The sequence below is a fragment of the Cephus cinctus genome, unplaced genomic scaffold (genome assembly GCF_000341935.2).
Source record: "Cephus cinctus unplaced genomic scaffold, Ccin1 Ccin1_scaffold1205, whole genome shotgun sequence".
Classification (NCBI taxonomy): Eukaryota; Metazoa; Arthropoda; class Insecta; order Hymenoptera; family Cephidae; genus Cephus; species Cephus cinctus.
The window spans coordinates 269,100-291,257 of NW_014333672.1; the positions used below are offsets into that span (position 1 = coordinate 269,100).

Here is a 22,158-nt window from a genome sequence, read left to right on the forward strand (position 1 = left end):
GTCACATCCAGTCGTTTTCCATCCGTTCATCCCTCTGTCATTCTCTGTGTATATATATAAACATACATTTCTTAAGTAAGTGTGTTATGTATTTTGCCAGTCGAACTCGATGAGAGTGTGAGTGCGTGCGTGAGTGTCCATTTTATGAATAATTCTTCTAAGTTTAACGAGAGCGAAAGAAAACGGACGAACGACGACCCATGCAGCTTTTTTTGTTTCTTTATGGCTATGGTACGTTACGAGGGTCGAGAGCTGGGAGGTTATGTTCTCTAATAATCTCCCATGGACTTCACCCATATGATAAGCAATTGTGTTTACGGTCGAGAAGTGCAACGCAGCTTCTTCTTCCGCATTGTGCCTGCGTCGTCGTTCGTTTGACTTCTTAGAAATGCAGCACTGTGTTCATCGTCGAATGCGACACTTTATAGCGATATATGATATTTTTCTACGAATTAAACATATTTTTCAAGTTATCCACGCTCTTTCTTCTGTCACACCCTCGATTTCCCACAATGGAAGTTTGTCCTTCGTGCGCTACGTTCACGTCCAGACTCGTGTGAGGCAACGGCTGGTTCTTTGCTTGAATTTGCAAGCGCTTTTTAATGTCTCTTGGATATCGTGACTCTTGTTTTTTTTCTTTTTCAGTAAATGTGACTAAAATTTGTATACAAATTTTGTAAGACTTTGGTAAAGATACAAATTAGAATTGCGACGTTTAAAGAATGAAAATTCATAAGATTGCTTACCAATAGCAATTATTTCTTCCGAGATCTGGGGACTTATCACGGTTGTTTGATCAGGCGAAAATGACGACAGTGAGGGCTCAATCACACTTGTCAAACGTGAACGTCAACTGTCGACCAATGGTGGAGCGCGTACGTAGGAATTTACCTTGTGTTATTGGTTGAGCGTTGCGTCCAAAGGCCTGTGACGACGAGTGTGACTGGGCTCTGAGTAACTCGCAGAATTACGATCCTTCTCAACTTGCGAAAAGACGAGATTGGTCGCGTGAGTCGACTCGACATGGAGTTTCATGTCGAAAAACATCGTGCGCATGCGCAAGCGTGATGTGCCCGAAAATCTAGCCCACATCGGAGTGAATAGCGAAAAAGGAAGTTATCGGAATAAAATGTTATTTTTCCACAAAGAATAATTTAGCCATCGTAATGTATTTGCAAAATCGATAAGGTATAATGCTCAGAATTCCACGAACACTGAGCGATGCCTCAGACCCATTCAGTATAACGGAAAACTGATTCCGCAGCTTTAATAGGTAATTAGCACTATTTGAATTTTCGTAAAGTGTAAATTTACAATAAAAAAATGAAAAATACAAATATAACAAATACGCCTTGATTCCTTTAAAACTTATAAAAGATTTACGGAAATAAGTTTTGTTATATAAGACAGCTGTCAGCAACGGCAAGTAGCCTTCGTGAAAATGTGAGATCCCTATGCCGGAAGTATCCAGTTATTTCAAGTTTTCATTGATTTCATACGATTACGAAAAAAAGTGATTATATTCCTTCAAGAACCGTAATAAGCCCCCTGAGCTAATTCGCTGTTGATAATTTTATTCTTTTTATTTATTAATGACGCTACGATGATTCGCCGTAGGGCGCAACAGGCGAATTCGTACCGGTTTGCTTCAAAGGTTCTCTTGGCTCCATTCGAGTTGGCCTTCGATTCCGATCTCGATCCTCCGGGCCCACTGAGCCTACGAAAGACTCCCGTGGACCTAGCTTTCTCTTCGAACAACTAATACATTAGGTAGGACAATTTTGACATTGGCTCGCATATCACGTGGATAAGGAATCTAATCATCCGATTGAGGATCCTCGATAAGATTCCTTGGGGAATAGCGTAGAATCGTAGATTAGGTTAGATCGCTCGGATTCGTAGCTCGCGTTTACAAATATAACGAAACGTAGTGAAAATTGCCACGATTACCGTTGTCCTTCGTCATTTAGATTTTCGTCCTCTTGTCCAAGAGTGGCAGAACTTTTTGCTTCCCTCGACCCAGGAATAAGAAAATTGTGTGTCCATCGATAAAGGAAGAGAAACGTCGTCGCGGAGCTAGAGAGATTCGTCGATTCTATTATTCCCGTGTAAACTTCACTATCGAAATATCGACTGAGATCACGTCTACCGTGTCCACAGAAAACGCCGATGACATTCGCTTAAGATCATTACTTACATAAGAGAAACTCGGCGTTGCTCGCTCTGGGTTTCTAACGAAATATCAGCAGAGTAACATAAGGTTAATGACACGAAAGTCAAGTGGCCCCAAGCCACATGAGAGTTATGTAACTTACGGCATTCGATTTGACTGTACACATTTAAGTCTGTTTCCTGCAATATCAAATAGACATACATCAAGCACTGGCATAACCTCAAGAAGCGCCATCTTGCATCTTGCAATGATTGATCATATCCACATCATGACTCACGCTCAATGCTCTTCTTCCGTTGTCATATCAACTGTCATTCCAGGTAATTTCATTTTCCTCTTATAAATCATCTTCAAGTCAAATAATCCCCATGGTATCCGCATTCTCATTCCGTCGACTAGAGAATGCCGTACGGTTCTCCTAGTTTGTTTCTTTTGCTCTCCTACTGCTAGAAAGAATTTTGTCAATTTCGGCAGTAGGTGAACGGTGTGTTGTGACCGAACCAAGGCCGCCGCTGCTTTGCAAGCGTGAGTTGTGTAATGCGTATTGGCGGCAGAGCGGGCAGGGTTTCTCAAATAGGTGTCAATAGGTGTCCCGAGGTACATCGTACTACACGGCGAGACAGTGGTCTCACTGAACAAGGAGGAAACTCTGCATGGCTGAACGAAGCGAACAATTCAATTAATGTTATTTGCGCCCAGATTTCGCTCAATGACAAGCAATCGAGCGTGACGCGCTGCGTCGCAGGTGCTAACAATTAAATAAACTAATAAAGCCGTCACTACCTCTTTTAGCTTTTGGCTTTTTCGATTAGAATCAACACGTGCTGGAGTACGCCATACTTTATTTAGTCAAAATAAACGCTCTTGTACACGCGAGGAGTTAGCTTCGCGAAGAAGACATCGGTGGTTGTATATGCTCAATTGCTCATACGTAGAGGCGAAGAGGAGAAGAAGAAGAAGAAGAAGAAGAAGAAGAAGAAGAAGAAAGAGAAGATTATTAGCTTAGGAACGAGATGTGAATATTAATCGATATGGTTTCGGTGTCATAGTTATGCCACACTCTCCAGTCAAGTCCAGCTGTTGATCTTCAGGTGAGGTTAGGTTAAGCCTCTGGAGGATTCGACCAGTAAAAAGGAAGAGCATCATCTTGGCTAGATCTTCGCCGAGGCACATCCGCTTTCCTGTCGGTGCAGAGGATGGAGAATAAAAGAATATAAAACTGTATTGTTTACTAGGATGGACTCACCAGTCTGAAAGGGAAGAAAAGCTTCTGGCTTGGCGAGACTTCCGTCCTGGGCGATGAATCTTTCCGGTTTGAATTTCGTTGGGTCCTGCCAGTATTTCGGATTCATGTGAATAGCCCACTGTAAGGGAACCACCATGCTTCCCTTTGGAACTTCGTAACCGGCGATCAATGTGTCCTGGGTGAAGGGGGAAAAAAAAAAGAAAAAATATACGAAAAGAATCTTTCTTCGTTTCTGTTTCTTTCTCCAATTTTTCTTTGACTGACCTCAGTGGTTCCGTGAGGTATGCCGACGGGGACGACGCTCCTGATACGTTGAGTTTCCGCTATGGCAGCTTCGAGGTACGGCAAGGCACTTCTGTCATCGAGAGACACATTCTTCCCTCGAAGAACAGCATCCAACTCCTGCTGAATCCTGAGCTGCTCCTCGGGGTATGCAACCATGAAGAGGAGGAACCAGCGAATCGTCGCCAAGGTGGTGTCTGTACTGGCGCCAAAGAGATCCGCCAGAAAATGAAGAAACTGAGGTTCGGTAAAGTGACCAGGATCATCACTGTTCATCCGACGTCTCATCTCATCGTCGAACGCAGCCAAGACACTGTCCATCGTCTCTTCTCCATTGTCAACCTGGTTCCTGTGCTCGGCGATGATCTGCTTGTACACTTGATGAGTCTTCCGCTTCCCATCGATCAGATAGTCAAACACTTTACTAAATCGTGGAAGCAGCCTGAGAATCGGCAGAAAGTTAAGCGGCCCTGCCACGCCGATATGCTTGACTCCTTCTTCCTGAAGATGACGCAACCACTTCCACACGACGTCGTCCTCCCGGTAGTCCTTGCCAAAGACAATGCGATTCATCAGATTACCCAGGCAGTGATGTAAAGTCTCGAAGGGATCCACACCTTGTCTACCGGAATGCACCGATAATTTCTGTCAATAATCAAGAGCGAAACAGTTGAAGTTTCGAGTTTGGAGTTTGGAGTTTGGAGTTTGGGAGTTGGTCGATCGATCTTATTAAATTCGTTACCGATACACTCTCGTCGACGGCCCCAATTATTCTCGCTTCAAGTCGATCGCGTTTACCTCCAAATTTCAGCATTCCCAGATTCTTCAGGCACGACACAGCGAATCTACGTTGCTCCCTCCAGAGTTTACCTTCGGCGCATATCAGTCCTAAAGCACCAATCAATAAAATCGTACCCCAATATCGATTACAAGTCAAAGCAATGTGTGTGTATAAGTATATATGTATATCTTATCTAAACGGCCTTAACTCATGCAGCAAGCGCGGTACACGACGCACGGTGCTTGTGATAATCAGGATGAAGGAGAACGGTGGCCGAGGACCATCGTACCGTAAGTAGGCGCAGCCACTGAACTCGTCGAAGGATAATCTTCGATTTGAATAAAAAGTAGCTGCTAACTGAATTCCCGACGGTATGATCTCAGTGGTATTACAAAAGTCTCCCGATCTTCATTGTCATTGAATAACATAAAGCTTATTCATTTTGGCATAGTTATCATAAACTCCCCACGTAGGCCTTAAGGCCGACACCTTGTGCCAGATGCAACGAGGATGGGAGAGATGGGAATGCCGGCTCGAAACTTTAAGTATGCAGCGATCAAAGTGCCTCATGACGCTCCCGTCCTGCGACAGTCATTCGAAACGAAGATTCAAATAAAACCGTTAAGAATCGAGAGGAGGCCGATTTGAGAAATCGGCGCGATTCGGATTGCCGAATGGGAGTCAGCAGGTTTGCGGTCCGGTTTTTCGTTAAATATCAATGCACTCTCATGGGCAGAGTGCATGGTCGCCCGGCTACGATTCTTCTTCGTTCGCGACTGCGTAGTTGGGCCCGTCCATTTTCAATTGATTCTATAGAGAAGAAGAAGAGAGATTCGTTAGCTCATAGTACCTGCCAATCGGGCAGGGCGCTGAGTGTCATTGTTTTGTAGCCACCTCACATCCCAGCGCAGCCACGGACCGAGAATGATCTTGGAATTCTGATGATCGACACGCAAGATTATTGAGGTTTACGATCGAGCTACCGAAGGAATTTCAACAATGGCGCCAAAGAGAATCGAACGTCGTCGTCGTCGTCCTCGTCGTATATTTTAACTGATCTCATAATCTCGCGTAAAAACTCTATAATAAATTTACAAATGGACTTTTTTCTTTCGTTCCTCAAGCTGGTCCACTCGTGGATGATAAGAATATCGCTGGTACCGGTGACGTCATGGGCCTCGTCAGTCTCCCTGCCATTCTGGCAGCTTGAGCCGTCGGTTAGCCCAGGTAGACGGGGACGCTCTCCAATTGGCGAACCGCCCGAAATAACCGGGAATCGGCTACGAGAGTAAAAGGGGGAAGTGAATAGGCTTCGAGAGAGAGAGAGAAAATGAGAGAATCCAAGGACGTTTCAGAACCGATGTACTTCGCGTGCTCCCACGCGGTAGCGTACGTGTAATTATCACTAATGTATAATTTACAATAAGACCAAAAGAGAAATGGTCTGCTGCTGTCAAAAAGTTAAATGCAATTACGAGGACAATAATGCGAAGATACAAGAAATTTGCGGAGCCGCCCATTGTCCCTGAGGTTCGAGTTATATTCGTTGCGACGTCTGGTACGTTTCCACGTGCATCGAAATATGACTTTAGCCACGTCTTTGTCTATCTGACGAATCGTCGTGACGAATATATACGGCCGCGCCTAAAGGACGTAATGTAATTTTGAAGAAGAAGACAAAAATGCTAAAAGTCATGCTAACATTCGTTCGAGACGGCATGACAAAAAGATGTCAGTCGAGGAGGTCGGTTACGAAAGAGGTTCGGGCTACTGCCGTCAGACGTCGCAGGAGGGTGCTAGTGCGCGAGGGAATAGGTGACAGAGACAGAGAAAAGAGAAGCGTCGGTAAGTCGTAGAACGTATGTGAAAGGCCATCGGCCCGTCCTTGCGGTTCTAACTGTAATTCCCCGCGGATGCAGAGCAGAACGCAAGCCGGGGGGAACTTCCCTCAAGGAGACCGATAAAAGTGAGAGTCCTTCGAGGTAAAGGAACGTATCTACGGACAGGACAGAGGCCCGAGTCCGATTCCGAGTGCAAAAGGGCATTCGCCCCGTTCAAGGTTCGCTTTCGTGACGTGAATTTGATTATTCACAAAGCGGACCCTTTTACGCTACCAGACTCGTTCGTTTAACGACCTTCGCTATGAATAGTTCACGAGATCGAGATTCTCTGGATCTGAAAACCAAATCACTTCCGCAAATCAGTCCAACCCGACGTTACGTCCGCGCGAGAGATCAGGTTCCACGTTCGCGGCCGATAACCGAATGTCAAAGGACCAAGAGATTGGGATCTGTCTTGTATGACGTAGCGCCCTTGGAAGCGGCTATCTCGCATATGGCTCCCGGGTTCAGGGGAAGAGAGATGAACCTTTCGAGGGGTTGCATGTTCAAAAGATTATACTTGGGCGATACCGAACGTTTATGATTTTACGAATTTTCCTCGTAAAACCCATTAAGCTCCTCACTCATCTCCTCGGACATTATCCTTGGCCGATCTTGAGCCAGTAAATCCTTCACCCCCATGCAAAGTATTCCACCAAATTTCTTAAAGACTCATTCCAATTCTCCGCCTATCCGCCAACTAGTTATTTAATTTTGGTTTGCCTAGTACTTTGCTTTGTAATAAATTATGTTTGTTTGCTCATTCAATTCGTTTGCATATTTTTCCTATCTTAACACCAATCTCTTCTCAGTTCTATCACCATACGTCAACCTCTGACGGCTCTTAATCATCGAGATCAAGGTAAGCAACTTATTGTTATTATGTTTGGGTGAAGGAACTCCGTATTTTTGTTAAATCATAGCAGATGTTAAAATCTCCTAGATTTCGCAATTATTTATTTGGTGGTGATAATCATTCGCTTTAGTACGATATATTTAGAATCGATTCCGCTTCGTATCCAGCCTCGTTTATTCTTCCCAGAGTAATTAGAGGCAAAGCCCAATCCCGAGTAAAGTGCGCGAGCATTGTCTCAAAACAGGGCAACCTAGTAGTAGGTATATTGCGATTCTGTAAAGGCACCAGACTGGGTGAACCGGCCTTCGTTCAGGCTCGGACGTAACACAGACTACGTTTACACGACGGCCTTAAATCGGCTTATTGTTAGTTAACACTGATCTAAAGGAATTGATCGGTCCCAAATATTCCTTACAAGTAGAAATGCCTACGATTCGTCTATTCCCTCAGATCAGTATTAACTGAGCCGGTTTAAGACCGTCGTGTTAACGTAGTCGAGTCACCGTCACAATCACTAATCACAGTCAAACAGTTCCCGACACCGACGCACATTCCATTCCTTGTGTGTACCAACGTAAAATCGCGATTGAACGTCTGATCGAGTAAGTCTTCTCGTTCCCGACCTTGACAGCCGTGACTATAGACGTATGACTAGAAGGGCGCTACTACGTAGTGGTACGAGAACGAATACGACTTTGCTGCGCGCCGAGGCGGTCGACGTCACTTGAGAAACGTCGCAGCAGCCGACGCCGTGAATTCAGTCGGCAGACGCCAGTCACCGTCTGGTCCGACTGTTGACGATCCTACGACGCACGCAGTTCGCAGTAAGTAATTCGACTCTTTACGCTTTATCCCAGCCCCCATTATAGTTGCTACTGCGTACGACCGGCCTCGAACCCGCCAAACCTTGCGCAACCGTCGCAAACGACGTAATCGTAAAATCTCACCCATTACGATTGCACCTTCCCCACTCGGCAAGTTTATATATATACATATGTATAATACATTATATACGTTCACACCTTCAAGAATAGCCACGAACGCCGTCTCGACTTTTCTTTAAATTTTCATACCATCTTTGTACGGTCCTCCAGCTATCGTAAAAACGTAGCCAAGGTATAGTAGTATGTACGGTACTGAAAAAAAAAAAAGAGGTGTGTGACGAACCGCGATTTCGCTTTGATATTTAAGAGATCCTTTTTGTTAATACTGTAAAATATAATGAGACGCCCGGTTACGAAGGTATATGCATACAATCATGTGATTTCGCAATACACTATCTACTGCGTATAACGTTGCCGATTTCTCAAAGACTTCTATTACGGAATGTCAAGTTTAGTCGTAGCCCCTCTTACGTATTCGCTGTGGCAATGTCGAGGTGAAAAATCTGCCTGCTCGATAACAACCAATAGGTTAATACACGTCTTGTTTATAATACCTACAGCATATACGGCTACCCTCTATACTATGTACGATGTTCTCTACCTGTGTATACCTGGTTATCCGGTACCCGGTATCCACTGACTCAGGTTCAATGTTACTCTCGCTTTCGGTCTGCTTCCGAGAAGCGTATTAATAGTAGCGGTTTGCAGTGTCGTGTCGGTCTCACGTATGGATTCGCTTTCTATGGCTCACGTCGTCTGGTTGGCACGCCTGGTATTTCCGATCCGGACGACTCAACGTCCTCCTCCACCTGCTCCCCCTCAATCGTTGACCTCATCCTCTTCCTCGGCAAGTGGAATATATACAGCATGGTTCCCGTTAATCGTTTACAGGGCAGCACCAGGTACTAAATCCTGACACTCGCAATCAGGACTGGTATATGCATGACCAAAAGAAAAAAAAAAAAAACTTGAAGGACAGTTTCCATATTGTTCCGTCAAGTTTCCAGAGCGACGACTCTGCAATATTCGCGGCGATGCTTTCTTGCGTATAAATCCTTCGGTGAGGTGGACGGCTGTGCGGCAATGTGCGTTAGGTAACCGGTGTCGATGGCCGCGCTCCTTTCATTCATTCGAGCCAATAGAGAATTGAATCGCGATCGAAACATAACGTCGGTTCCGTCCGCGGATCGCGGACTTAAGAACGGCGAGGCTGCGACCTCGTCTCATCGATATACATATGTATACCGGCTGCTATATATTATACACGGAGGAATTCGCGGGAGCAGACGTCTCGGAGCTGCCGAGGAATTAAGTGCAAATTGCATAATGTGTTTATACGGAGCGTGGCGCATTATCGTTGCGCTCCATAATAAATTAATATCATTACGCACGACATTATCCGTCCGGTAACCAGTTTGCAGACTGCATAATAAATAAGCCCCAGGTATAAAGTCTTATAATGTAGCGGTAATCACGGGTTGCTCCGAGGCACGCGCCGGAGGCCTTCTGATCTCGACTCTCTCATCTCTGCTCTTTTATCTCTCTCTCTCTCTCTCTGCTCTTTCTTAGCACCAGATGTACATTGAATGTCTCTTGTAAATTATCGAGCTCGTAAAAACGTTATCAACGAAGACGTTATATGGGACGGCTGTCATTAAAGCCTGTCTGTTTAGTTTTTCAGAGGCATCGGATCATCGTGGGGATGGGTGAGCTTGTCGTGACGGCGTGGTGGCCGCTCGTCGAAATCACCGGTACGAGCGTCCCGGGCGTCCCGACGTCCTGGTATAAAGATACAGTGGTACAAGTCGGAGGTGGCACCCGGCATACGGCTGGTCAGACTATTTTCAGCGTTGTATCACTGAAGCACTGAGCAAATGGCATTGGGCCGAGGCTAGTCCCTTCTCTCTCGGATCGGATGAGATCAGAGCGTAAACCAGGGACCGGGGTAGCCAGAGCATCGGAATGCAAGAGAACCCGGTCCGAACACTTTGGTGAGGGCGTGGCCTGGTCCCCCCTTTCGGTACAGTAGCAGGGAAAGGAACCTCGCCCTGGTAGAAGAAGGAGGACTTTTTGGTACAGCCCGACGGAGGGGCGTTGGTTCTTAGCCACGTGGAGGGAAGTCAGGTGTCCACCTGGTGGAACCTTGCCGAGGGGTACCACCGCAGCCGTTATCGTCCTCGTAGAAGTATATGGGCGTAAGGTTTTACACTTTTTGGTACAGTAGTGCCAACCAAGAAAAAAAATATATACGAGATAAGTTCGTGATGCCAGGCGTGAAATTAAATGAATGGAGAAATTGAGACTCGGCGAGGACGTTGACTCGACGCGGTGGCGCCTCGTAAACAGTGCCGGAAGGAGAAGAGGAGCTTTCGAAAATTGACATGGCCGCTGGTGAAAGACTTTTTCATTAAGTTTATTCGGGACGCTCTCGCTCCGTGTCGATTTGCCATTTTCGTGGACCAGCAGGACGTGGCGGTGCGTTCGGTTCGTTCACCGTAGGATTTAGCTTATGTAATTGTAGCTATGCAGTTGTTGCTTTGCGGCTGGGACGCGAGGAACGAATTCCCCTCTGCCGCGGGAGTTTCCTTTTGCATCTTTAGTAGGTTAGTCGTGCCACGTTGACAGATTCGCAAATTGGCAGAACCGTTAGAGTGCAAAGCCGTGTGTTCCTTCCGCTGGTTAGTTCTCTCGAATCCGTTCAGTTTTTTCACGTCTATCAGCTTCTTCTACGTACATTGTAATATCGTCTATCAAATGTGAAAGACATACAAATTGGTAGCTTCGTACCATAATATATCAAAGGTATCACTTAAATCGGGAATTTAGAGCTGGCGATGCTACACACAGACATTTTTCAATGAAACAGAAACTCCTGAACTAGTCTATGAACGAAGAAGGTACCTTAACCTTAGATCTGCGAGTGCGAGGGAGACAGACTTATTTGCACGAGCATTACTAAGAGAGAGAGAGAGATAAACACAGTCGAGGACGACTCCCTGGAGATCATACCCGAAAGGACACTAGAAAACTGGCTAAGCGATAAAACATTCTATCTCGTATTAAACAAACGTGTACAGTCGGTCCACGAGTTCGATGTCATTATTTTGACAGATCGAAAACAATGAGAAGCCTCTGGCAAGCTGCTACACGTGGCTCTTCATAGAATTTTTCTTACAATGTACGTGCCTGGTTTTGCGATGAATTATATTTTTTTATTTTAGCATCTATTTTCAGATTCTTATATAAATCCACGTGTCACTTGTTAAGGATTACATTCTTCACAAACTGCCGAAAAAGCACATTGAACTCGCGGACCAACTGTAACTTTAGATAAGTATTCTGTCGAAAATTTTATTTTTCTCAAGCTACTTACCATAACCACCCATGATGCCGTGAGTTAAATAGAGTGGCGCTCTACCGGAAAAGGAGTCCTTGGCGAGGACCTGTCTCACCAGACGAGGATCTGATAGAAGAACGGTGTAGACGGATCCCATTTTAAGAGCACAGACAGGACCGTATCGACGTGTTAGATTGGTCAGCGTCTCGTGAGGCGCCTTGGAATCGATCCAGGGTAAATATCCGATGACAGGAAGTCCCCAGGGCCCAGGAGGTCGCTTTTGCCTGTGTCCGGTGCTCCTGAGTATTGCCAGAGGTAGAAGAAGCAGGGCGACGAGGATAAAAAGAAGCAGCAGCATGACTCGACTTTCCTATGAAAATGTATGAGAACATTAGTGTCATCAAGGTACCATCCACACGTGTATAAAAAGTCGTCATCAGCTGTGCTACACTGTGCTGTCTCTTCTTGATCCTTGTGTGGCTTTGTCCCCTCGCTAGAGGGCCAAGTGTCAGGTGATGTCCCTTTGTTTGCCGAGTTAGCCGGGCGACTGTCTCGTCCAGCCACCAGTGTGCAGCACAGTCTACAATGTGGGCCAGCACGTGATCAGGCACGTGCTGGGTCGGCAGCACAGATTATATCAAATGCACCGAAGGAAGCGTGGCTGCGGAATGTACGCTAACCGGCGCCATAGTCCTACCCAGTACTACCGCCATAGCACGCTCTCGAGTTTTGCGATGTTTGAACGGCCTCGACGATAACTTAGCTGTTGTTTATTTTATAAAGGGAAATTGTTAATGCTCTATGTCCTTTAAAGTGTTATCTGTCTTTCTTCAACGTTTTATCAAGAGAAAGAAATCTTTAGGAGAATAATACTCACAGGTGCCTTACCTCGCGTCGTGAGTTCGGTAGAATGCCAGCAAAATGCGGTATTCGTTCACAGCGCCCCCCGCGCACGACGAAGAAAGCTTTTACGTTTCGCGGGTGATTCAAAAAAACGTTTAATGTATTACGATGATCAAAGTATATTATGTAAATATTTGTGAGTAATAAGAGAATCTGATCTACCCGGTAGCCCAGCAAGACAGCGACTGACGATTAGCCTCTTCATTCTTACTCCTGGTGTAGACAAGGTCTGTGCATTGACTACCAAATTCATCGATTTCATATTCTCCTGCGATCTTTATCGTTCGGTCTTCGAGTCTCGGACACGGCAGTGAACCTAAGGTATGGCCCTGTTAGCGTCGCCAACCACCGCGCGGCGCTGGTAGTCACTTGTGTGTGTCCGGCTGTGTCAGCCGCGACTTATGTGAGTGTTTAACGCGTTTATAATGCTACTTTGAATGAGCAGTGAAACTCCCAAAACTTTTTTCATTCGGCTAAACAAATCCCAAAATTTCATGCACATCTTATAAAATGTCAATTGAACATTAGTATAACATATGTTAATTATCATATAAATGAATGAAAAAAATAAGTAAAAATGCATAATTCTAATTATAACAATTATGTGGTATTTTATTATCATTTTTACTTTTATTGAAATTTTGGGGAAGCGTGGGGAATAAATTAAATACAAGGGCCTTCATATTACGATATATTTATTACGACAACGGGGGTTGGGGGGACGCAGCGCGCTTGACTACTAGCGCCGCTAAATGCGAATTGCAGACGGCGACACTACTAACACAGCTGTGTACTGCCTATAAGAATTTAGTAGAGTGTCAAAGGGCTGGTCTCGGGCAAAAGACCCATAAGAGGGTAGGAACGATTTTGTAATGGTTTCCTTTTTTTTAATTTGAGATACTAATATTGTATGTACGTTAAATCCATAAATGTAAGCAAATATACTGAATTTAACTATGCGCAATTCATGAACTTGATGGCGATAGAATATTACTAGGCTCTTTTCAATCCAAATGGTACCAAATAGAATTGATATCGGCATGATGCGTATAGAAACGCAGTGTTGGATCTCGACGTTCATGTTTACAATCACTTGCTTATTTATAGCTGTGAATTTGTATTCGACTGCAGTAAGGATCTGTAGGTTTCCCACAGGTAACTCAGAAGACGCAACGACTCGATAGTCGCTTATACGTATACGTCTTCGGAAATACATATCAGCTGATTATCAGTGTCTACAAGGGTCGTGTGTGTGTATATATATATATATCTGTATACATCTTTGAATCGTACTCAGTACATGGAGGTACGTTCCATTATTATTTTCCCTATTTGTTCAAAGTAAGTTTCTAGCTCCTGAAACATTGTTGTGAATTATTTTAGACTGCTCACCACTGAATTCACAACATTTATTATTCTTGTTGTCTTTTAAAAATACAAAAAAACATAAGATATACGAATCAAATCTTTTGGATACGACTATCTGACGTGGTATCAGACATACCTTTCTTCGCGCAGAACGTCCGTCCGTCTTGGTCGGATGACAATCGGCGAAAGGGACGATCGCGTTATCGCAATGGACCACGCCGGGGCTATAGTGCCGGCAGGTGGGGATGCTGGCGCATAGAGCGCCGCAGTGCGCCTAGTAATTTTGGCGCCGGTTTACAAACTCGTGTGGCACAAGTTGAACATTGAAAAGTGCCATTACTGCTGATATCAAAATTCTCACTGTTGAGTATTACAGCTGTCAGTGCGCATTGAAGTGTAATTCCATAACCTAACCTAGCCTAACCTAACCTAACCACAGGTAGGGTCATTAAATTTATTAATTTCCTAATCCGAACCACGAGGAAGATGGAGCAAGGCTAACAGGTAGAGAATTCAAAAACAATGATATGTCTCGTCGTGGATGGGCAATAGGAAGAGTAGAAGGAGTAAGAGGGACGATGGTGGATCCAAAGAGAAGGGAAGAAGTAGTTCGAGTAGAACGAAAGTAAGAGTGAATTCCCAACTGATACCTGTCTTCAAGAGCTCAACCTGGCCGAGGAGGGTTCGAGAGTAGCTAAACACCTTAGAGTAGTTTAAGAGAGCTTGAAAATGAATAAACTAATTTCATAATTTATGCCTCTTTTCATGTAAATCCAATCCAACAACTTGTTCCTCTCTGAGAAGAACCTGAGCAGCTGTTCTCCTACACTAAGGAACCCTTATAAATACGTAATTCTCAAAGAGAAATCCATTTGTTCCTAGACGCTCCGCTTCAGTATCACGTAAGCACTGCATACATTTATCATTGGATTATGTAACTCGACGAATTTAAGTACCCGGGACGTCCCCTAAATCGTCTCTAAGACACTTCTGTCTCTTTGTCCTTGTCCTTGTTACCTCGGATCCAGAGGTCGTTAGCCCAAAACGTGATCAGAACTGCGCATTGTGCCAATCCCAGGTTAGACGGTACTCCTACTGCTTTTGATTGGTCGTTCTTAGTACGTCGCACGCACATGAGAAGGTGAGAGATTTCTGATTGGTCGTTCTATCAGGTCTTTACGTACATGTTGAAACGTACACTGCCGTGGCTGCCACTTGGGCCCAACTTCAGCTGGTGCGTTTCTACTGACTAACTCTGTATACGAACACGCACGAAAAGATACATGTATATATATATATATATATAATATATTTACTTGGATTTACCTAGATTTTTTTTCTACCCAGACAAGTCTCTTAGGGGGAATTCCGAGATGACAAAGGTCCAGAAAAACAACCTGGAAAATTAGGCTATGACCAAAGTCCATCCAATTCAGGCAGCTGATGCAAGTTTATGCAAGTGTAAGTCATCCGTGCACTCGCGCGCTCCTTTATATCTCTGTGTAAACTGCATTTTGTATGTGTTCTATATATATATATATATATATATATATATGTATACACACACACATGGTTATTTATACGTACACATCGTGTTTCGTTTACCTTCGGAATCGGTCGACTGTAACGATTGCAAATAACATTGGGCCGCTAGCGGGAGATTTTCCGATCGGAACTCGAGTCGCACGACTCAACAAATCAGGATCGGGACTTGAAAGCATAAAGGAGCGTTTCTCATGAAGAGAGAGAGAGAGAGAGAGAGAGAGAGAGAGAGAGAGAGAGAGAGAGAGAGAGCGAACGGTTGGCAGGCCGATGGTCGTCCGGTAGAGGAGTCAGGAGGTTCTGGTATGTGTTGCTCTGGCGGAACTCGGTGCAATAGTACCTGAGAGCCCGATTCGACGGGACGTGCAACGACCGACAAAGGTCACTCGCGGCGTTAAATCTGCATTTGCTACGAGATGTCATCTTCCATTCTCTCCTTTCTTGAATACTAGCTTAAAGCCGTCCCACTTGGGTTAGTCCAGGTACGTAAGCCAGCATCCAATACCAACTTCCCGTGGATGGGAATCTGAAATGAAAAAATAACAAAAATTCAATCAGTTGGATCTTTTCTAAGATGGCGGCGATCACCTCGTCTAAGAATTGACGATTACTTTGGACGGAGATGACATAAGGATTTGACTGTTGACACAGGAGGAAATGTCATCTGGCTATTTTGTAATGCTGGAAAACTACAGATTGACCTAGAGTGGACCATGCACTTTGCTTACGGAGACGTCGTGGGGGTATCGACGGCCTTAATGAACATAGAGAGATTACACATAGAGTGTAATCAGAGTGGTAGAATCATCACTGGGACTTGTAACTACTAGAAGCATCCGGAGTTTTGCGAAGATTCGCTTTCTATGTACTGCTGAGGAAGCTGGTGCGCCGGGAGCGAGGGTTTTCCCGATGTAGCTTATTCGAGGACACTCTGCGAAGCCGTTATTTACGGCCTCCCCGTTTCCATATAAGCATAAGCCGGATTCTCAATCTCGGGATCGGCAGACGCAGGCGCCCATCTAGATATCTAGATATCGCCATCTAGAATGTCCCGTGCATTGAACGCAGGGGGAATGCACTGACAATGAATGCAACTTGCGCGGGGTACCAACCCTGCTCTTCCGAGCCTCAGGGCGGCGCCATTAACCTTCTGTTAGATGCGTCCTCTCGAGGAGGAGCGAACGAGTCGATGGACTGATTGGAATCAGACTAGGATATCCGTGGAGCGAGGGCGACGCGAATGGCGAAAGTACGAAGTACGTCGTCCACAGGGATAACGAGGAGGAAGAGAAAGAAGAGGGGAAAACTTTAAAGGCGAATAGATCCGGCCCTGAGGCTCCGGGTAATGAAATTATTTTTATTAAAATCTAAGGACGACTACTCCGGGTTCGATGGAACCAATTTTTCTGTCGTCGGGTGGCGACGGTGGTGGTCGGGTTGCGTGTTGCCGGTGCTGCTGCTCTTTGCTGGCGATGCTGGCGGTGGCTTCTGGGCCAAGATCCTCATAGTCTGCTAGTAGCAACCGTTGGCTGGTGTCTTGGGTTCTCCGGAGTGGATGGGGTCGAGATCATCTCATCTTAATGGACCGAGGAAGATGCTTTTTGTCGAGCGCGTTCAGAGAATAATGAACCCAGGAGGCCGGTGATCTCTGCGCGCTTCGAGATGCCAACTACCGACTCGTCCTTCGTTCGGTCGTACCCGCGACCCGAACTCGAAACCCGCCTTGAGAGAGGCGAATTTCTTTCGACTTACTCGAGTGAGAATGCGACCTGAGGTGCAACGCACTACCTCTACACCACCCTCGCAACCCTCGATACGTTGCGCCGGGCAACGAACGACCGGGGTCATTGGCTGGATCCAGTTATCAAGGTTGGGGTCCTTCGGCAGCCAGATCGCGACGCTCTTTTGTTCGGATCGACGAACTTTCCATCACGTAGCGCAGCGCTGTCCGCCGATATCTCGACTCTCTTATTTTCAATTTCATCTCGTCTCACCTCCTTTCGTCCTATCTGTGCTCCCTGCCCTTTCTCCTGATTCACGTAGATGGATCCAGTCGCAGAGTCTAGACGGTTCGTTATATTTTTCATGCTCCACGTGAGGTCTTCCAATTATACGCGTTAACTCACTCGGGTACCTGGTGCAGCCAACTCTAGGCATCGGCTAACTAGATAGCTAGCTAACCCTGGAGACAGCCGGGGATGGCACTGCGAAAGAATGCAGCCTGTCGAATCCATTTTGTCGAGGAGGTTCATGAACTTCGCCAGGATCTCTTCTTCGGGTCTTCTTCTTCGTTTTCTTCTTCTATACGATAACGACTGGTTGCATGTCCTTGCAAGGTGAAGGAGGATTCGAGAGACGCCTCGACGGTTTATATAGTCATCGACCTCACAATCGTATCTCGATGACCAAATATCAGATGCACCGGTAGTTTTATAAATAACATCTTTCCATCTATAACGAACATCGTCTACATTCATGAGGGCACCCCGTCCTGGACTCTCGCCACTGATCAGCTCTCAACAATCATCCATAAATGTCAGAGGTGCTGAGTGAGGTAGTGGTGCGTGGGTGGATGATCGCAAGGTGGACAGGGTCAGATGAGGAGACTGGAAGTGAACGGTAGAAGAAGAAGAAGAAGGAGAAGAAGAAGAAGAAGAAGAAGACAAAGAAGACATCGCATGTAACCGGTTCAAGGAGAGCTGCGTTCTGATAACCCAGATTCGTGTACTATCGGTCAGATCGGAACCTCCCCCGCCTTGTTGAGCCGCGAAGAATTCAGTAGCGACTAGACCAGTCGCTTCCAATTATAAGCAGCAGGAAATATTGGACTAGGGTATTCAACTGTTTCCAGGGAGTCCCAGGCTAGCTACGGATCTATCTAGCAGTAAGACTAGAGTACACGCCAGCAGCCCAGCCAGACGAAATGCAAAACGAAGAGTCTTCTACTTGGTACTGGTTCGTACTAGCTTACTGGCTGTACGTCGACGACGCTGCTCTAGAGATATCCTCGCCTTCTTCTAACTGTACGAGCGACTGCTCCAGTTTTCAAGGAAGAGCAGGAGTGACGTCTTCTCTCTCCAACCCACATCAGTACACACTATACCTGTATAGCTAAAGTCAGAAGCTCAGCCATACCTCGAGTACACTACCCGTTCTCCATGACTGTTAGATTGGACGTTCCATCGACTAAAGATGGCAATGGAAATCATCGCATCCCGACGGCTGGGGTCGCCTTCTCATCGAAGAGAGTGTAAAAGTGTATTGTAGCGGTAGGACAGGCCCCCCGGTCTATGAGATGGGTCATTACCCACTTGTGCGCTAGAGCAGAGAGGCCACTGTTGGCGAGTCTTACAGTTTTGGGCCTTGTAACTCAAGAACCCTATAGCCCAATTATAACCAACAGTTGAACGACCTCTTCCGACGCGCAGCCTTGCGAGGAATGTTTCCTTCGCGTTGTTGACGCTTCACCATACCCAAGCATGTTCCCTCCCGACTTCATTCTTTATTTCTATAGGTATCAATATCTCTTTTCTCTTCGTTACATCTCATCGACGATGAGAGTTGGTACAGTTTACGCATCCAGAGTGATCATTCTTTGAGTAGATCCAAATTTAAGTTAGAGTGAGAAAGATCCTTGCGTATCGAAATCTGCCCACTCACTCGATCATTGATCTCCATCTCGGCTCTCCGCTCTCCGATCGTAGCGACAGGAAGTCTTTGGACAAAGAGCGCCTTAACACGGATCCGGCCGAGATCGTTAGCCTTCGTGACAATGGAGAGGCGCTCGACGAGAGACCGCAACCCACATTCCCCAAAATATGGGTCATCCTCACTCTCCATGCGTAAGACGGTCCCATAGTATCTTTCGATCCTGCACTCGCACCCACGTAAGGCTCAATTCGCAGCTGTGATTAAGAAGAAGAAATTGACAGTGACTAAAATAATTAACCTGAAAAATCCTGATAGCCAAGTCAAGCGTCGTGACGTCTTCATTCACAGAATCCACATGGTTCTTACTTGGTAAGCCATAATGACAACTATTTCCAGCTGCGATTTGAAAGTCTGATACCTTGATGAAATTGGGGCGTCCGTACAAACCAGCATCTTTCAATGTTAATTGCCAAGTGGAAATTGATCGCGATCCTTTTCACGGTTCGATGACACCTCTCTTCGTTTCATATAGACGTACCTGCGGAATTGCATATCATGGTGGGTGGGACGTACATCCAGAGTGGTGAATCGTAGCGGAGAGACGAAGAGAACGAATAAACAAAATGAGCTAAGAACGGGGCTGGAAGTTGAAAATATATTTGGCTATTTTAATCACGTCAATTACCAAGTCTTTTTTATACAGGATACTGGGACCAAATGGGACAGTATACTTTTGCCCTACCCTTTGACTGACTGACTGACTGACTGACTGACTGACTGACTAACTGGTTAGTTTGCTTGCAGATTCGGCACTCGAGTAGCTTCGCTTGCGTGTCTCCCTCTCAATTTTTTACACGACTGGGTAGCTCAAATGCGTGACTGAGTGCGTGAGCGTCCGACTCGAGAGGCCGACGACCGCGACTTTCTCCTCTTATGCTAATTTCGTTAATACGCTATTTTCACGTTCGCGTACCCACATTAAACCTACACTACGTTCACGGCGCTCTTACACTCGGACAGGCCATATACTATACGTACCCTCACGAAACAACCAGCCTGGTTGTTTGTCCGAGTGTCCCAAAGCATTGAATATCTCCATCGGTCACCTAAGAAAACTTTCGATCGCCAACATCAGGAACCGTCCACTCGCCATTTCTGTATAGTAAAATCTTATTCTTCCAGGAGTATCTGGTGTGGAAAACAAACCAAGAATGCCAAGGACAGACGAGATCGTGTCTTATCTATCTTGAATGAGAACGTTCACCAGGATCTCTGTATTATCAGAATCTTCAGAGTGCATCGTCCAGAGAATGATATCGTGCCGCAAAGAGTGCACTTTTCCTATGACACGGCTAAGCCCTCTCTTCGTCCTAAAGTAAGTATCCACTGCATGGTAGGTACGGAACACGTGGGATACCCTGGACAAGGATAAGAGGTAGAACGCAAAACGCAAAGGTGGACACACCTCAGCTCGTTTCTCCAATTGCTGAGCTGAACGTGTTTGTGTGTGAACGTCAGCCTGCGTAAGTGACATTTGTGCCGTGCGAGAGCTGAGTTCGTTGCCCCGTGAAAGAAGACAGGACCCAGCCAAAGCGTTTCTGGGTTTACAGCTTTACAGCTTTACAGCTTTACAGCTTTACAGCTTGGTCGACAATCTGCACTCGATACGTGCAGGCCCAATGAAGTTTCGTAAGTCCCATTTTTAGCAGATTGGATATTTTGTACATTGACAAATTGCCTAAAATTCCATTTGTGTCTTCTCAGGATACCAGGAGACTCTGCAAGAAGAGGATCATGAGAGAGACAGTCGATTATGCTTTACATGCTCAAAGGATTCTTATGGCTCCTTGGTAATGTAACACAACGGCCAAGGAAAGTACCGATATTCGTGCTGTACCAGATGGAAATCTCAAAGAATCGTTGGCCCGTACTAAGATCGGTTAACATTAAGAGAGCGTTCGTTGACGTCAGAAAAAAAACTGCTACCCGACCCCCGCTACTCGCCATACCAGCTCTTACGATTAGTTTGCTTTAGAGAGCGGACCCGGGCCTACCCTATCGAACTACGGATTTGTCGTTTCACTCCGGCAGAATTCATTACTGGCATCATACATGGTCACACGCGTCATGTGTGGTTGTAGCTCGTATCTGTATGGATATATACATTTACTCGCATTTGTACTCCAGGAGAAAGGTCACTGACCTCCTTCTCTGAAATTATAAAATAGCATTACGCCACTTGCTGTTTTGACTTCGTCGGACATCACTGTTTCTCCTCGGTCTTTTTCACGGGATGCCCGGTCACATCTGAAAGGAGAAAATTTGAGCCTTCATTAACTTGATAGCGACAACCAGCTAGCTGGCTAAGAAATTGGTCAAAGCCTGACACCAGACCCCCGAGAAGAACTTAGGTCAGGATGGTAGAAAGGACGGACAACGTTTGGCTGGTTGCTTTGGGTCACGGGTCGTCGTACTCGAAAGTCCAAGCTTTCCCGGCTCATCGGCATGCGCAACTCGCTATATTGTCTATTAACGAAATTTCTAATTCGAATTTATGATAATGAATAATGAAGTAAAGGTTATCCACTAGCCCGTGGCTGAACTGCCAATCAGTCAGGGGCTCTCATCTGAGTAAAGTTATTCGCAACATCTTTCTTGTAAATATCTCTTCTGCACTGTGCTAAATCATTATTTTTAATATCCTGTCAGTATTACCAACCTGTGAAGAAGAGTGAAAATGTCGAGAAAGAAAATATTGTAGACTTGCACTCTGATAACCCTGACGTCATCTGATCTCAATTAGCTGTATCACTGAAATAACTCAGAACATGAGAAAAAAGGGTTAATAATCATGTGGTCGTATCGTTACAAGAAATACTAATGGGTGATAATGGCAGTAACGATAGTACAAATAGTAGCGTGGCATTGGTGGTAGTAGCAGCAGTAGTAGTACAGTACTAGAGTAGGAGGGGACGAAGAAGAAAAAGGATGGTGACGAGGAGTTGTCGGAGGCCGAGAAGGAAGAGGAGACGATGAGGTGGGACGGAGGACACTTTCACTCTCACAGGTGCATGACCGATCGCCGAGCATCGAGCGGCCCGTCGGTTGATGAGCATGAGGCCCCCAGATCGGCGGCCTCTCCTGGCGTAGAGAGTTATTGGCTTGGTAAGATACCTTCAGCGGGTCCGCTAGATAACGGCCCAACGACCACGTGCTTACGGCAACTCGTGCCAACTTATGCCACGTTTCTATATA

At 45.7% G+C, this 22,158-nt stretch overlaps 1 protein-coding gene and 1 long non-coding RNA gene across 13 annotated transcripts; one reads left to right on the top strand and one right to left on the bottom strand.

Moving 5' to 3' along the window:
• Positions 1-309: 309 nt before the first annotated feature.
• LOC107272656 (cytochrome P450 306a1) lies at positions 310-14,479 on the bottom strand. Of its 12 annotated transcripts, none has more exons than XR_003061279.1 (6): positions 11,476-13,834; positions 4,444-4,589; positions 3,684-4,346; positions 3,420-3,594; positions 2,957-3,354; positions 310-2,830 (listed from the first exon to the last, which is right to left on the bottom strand). XR_003061279.1 is itself a non-coding variant. In XM_015750023.2 (6 exons), exons 2-6 carry the CDS (start codon positions 11,795-11,797, stop codon positions 3,176-3,178), a joined length of 1,485 nt encoding a protein of 494 aa, XP_015605509.1. In that variant the 5' UTR covers positions 11,798-11,809; positions 13,847-14,479; the 3' UTR covers positions 310-3,175. The 12 variants fall into 12 exon arrangements, 7 of the variants coding, with proteins under 7 accessions (XP_015605509.1, XP_024945638.1, XP_015605510.1 ...); XR_003061278.1 differs by having other exon boundaries at positions 310-2,352; positions 2,451-3,354; XR_003061277.1 differs by having other exon boundaries at positions 310-2,076; positions 2,198-3,354.
• LOC112495085 lies at positions 7,851-22,096 on the top strand. Its single transcript, XR_003061282.1, has 3 exons — positions 7,851-8,042; positions 20,086-20,592; positions 20,668-22,096. It is a non-coding gene; the product is annotated as an uncharacterized LOC112495085 (long non-coding RNA).
• The last annotated feature ends 62 nt before the right edge of the window (positions 22,097-22,158 follow it).

Excerpts from the sequence above, each read along its gene's own strand:
- LOC107272656 (XM_015750023.2), bottom strand. The coding sequence starts at position 11,797 with ATGCTGCTGCTTCTTTTTATCCTCGTCGCCCTGCTTCTTCTACCTCTG. Across the intron at positions 4,347-4,443 it reads CCGTCGACGAGAGTGTATCG|AAATTATCGGTGCATTCCGG; the intron begins GTAACGAATTTA and ends GATTATTGACAG. Across the intron at positions 3,595-3,683 it reads TACCTCACGGAACCACTGAG|GACACATTGATCGCCGGTTA; the intron begins GTCAGTCAAAGA and ends CCCTTCACCCAG.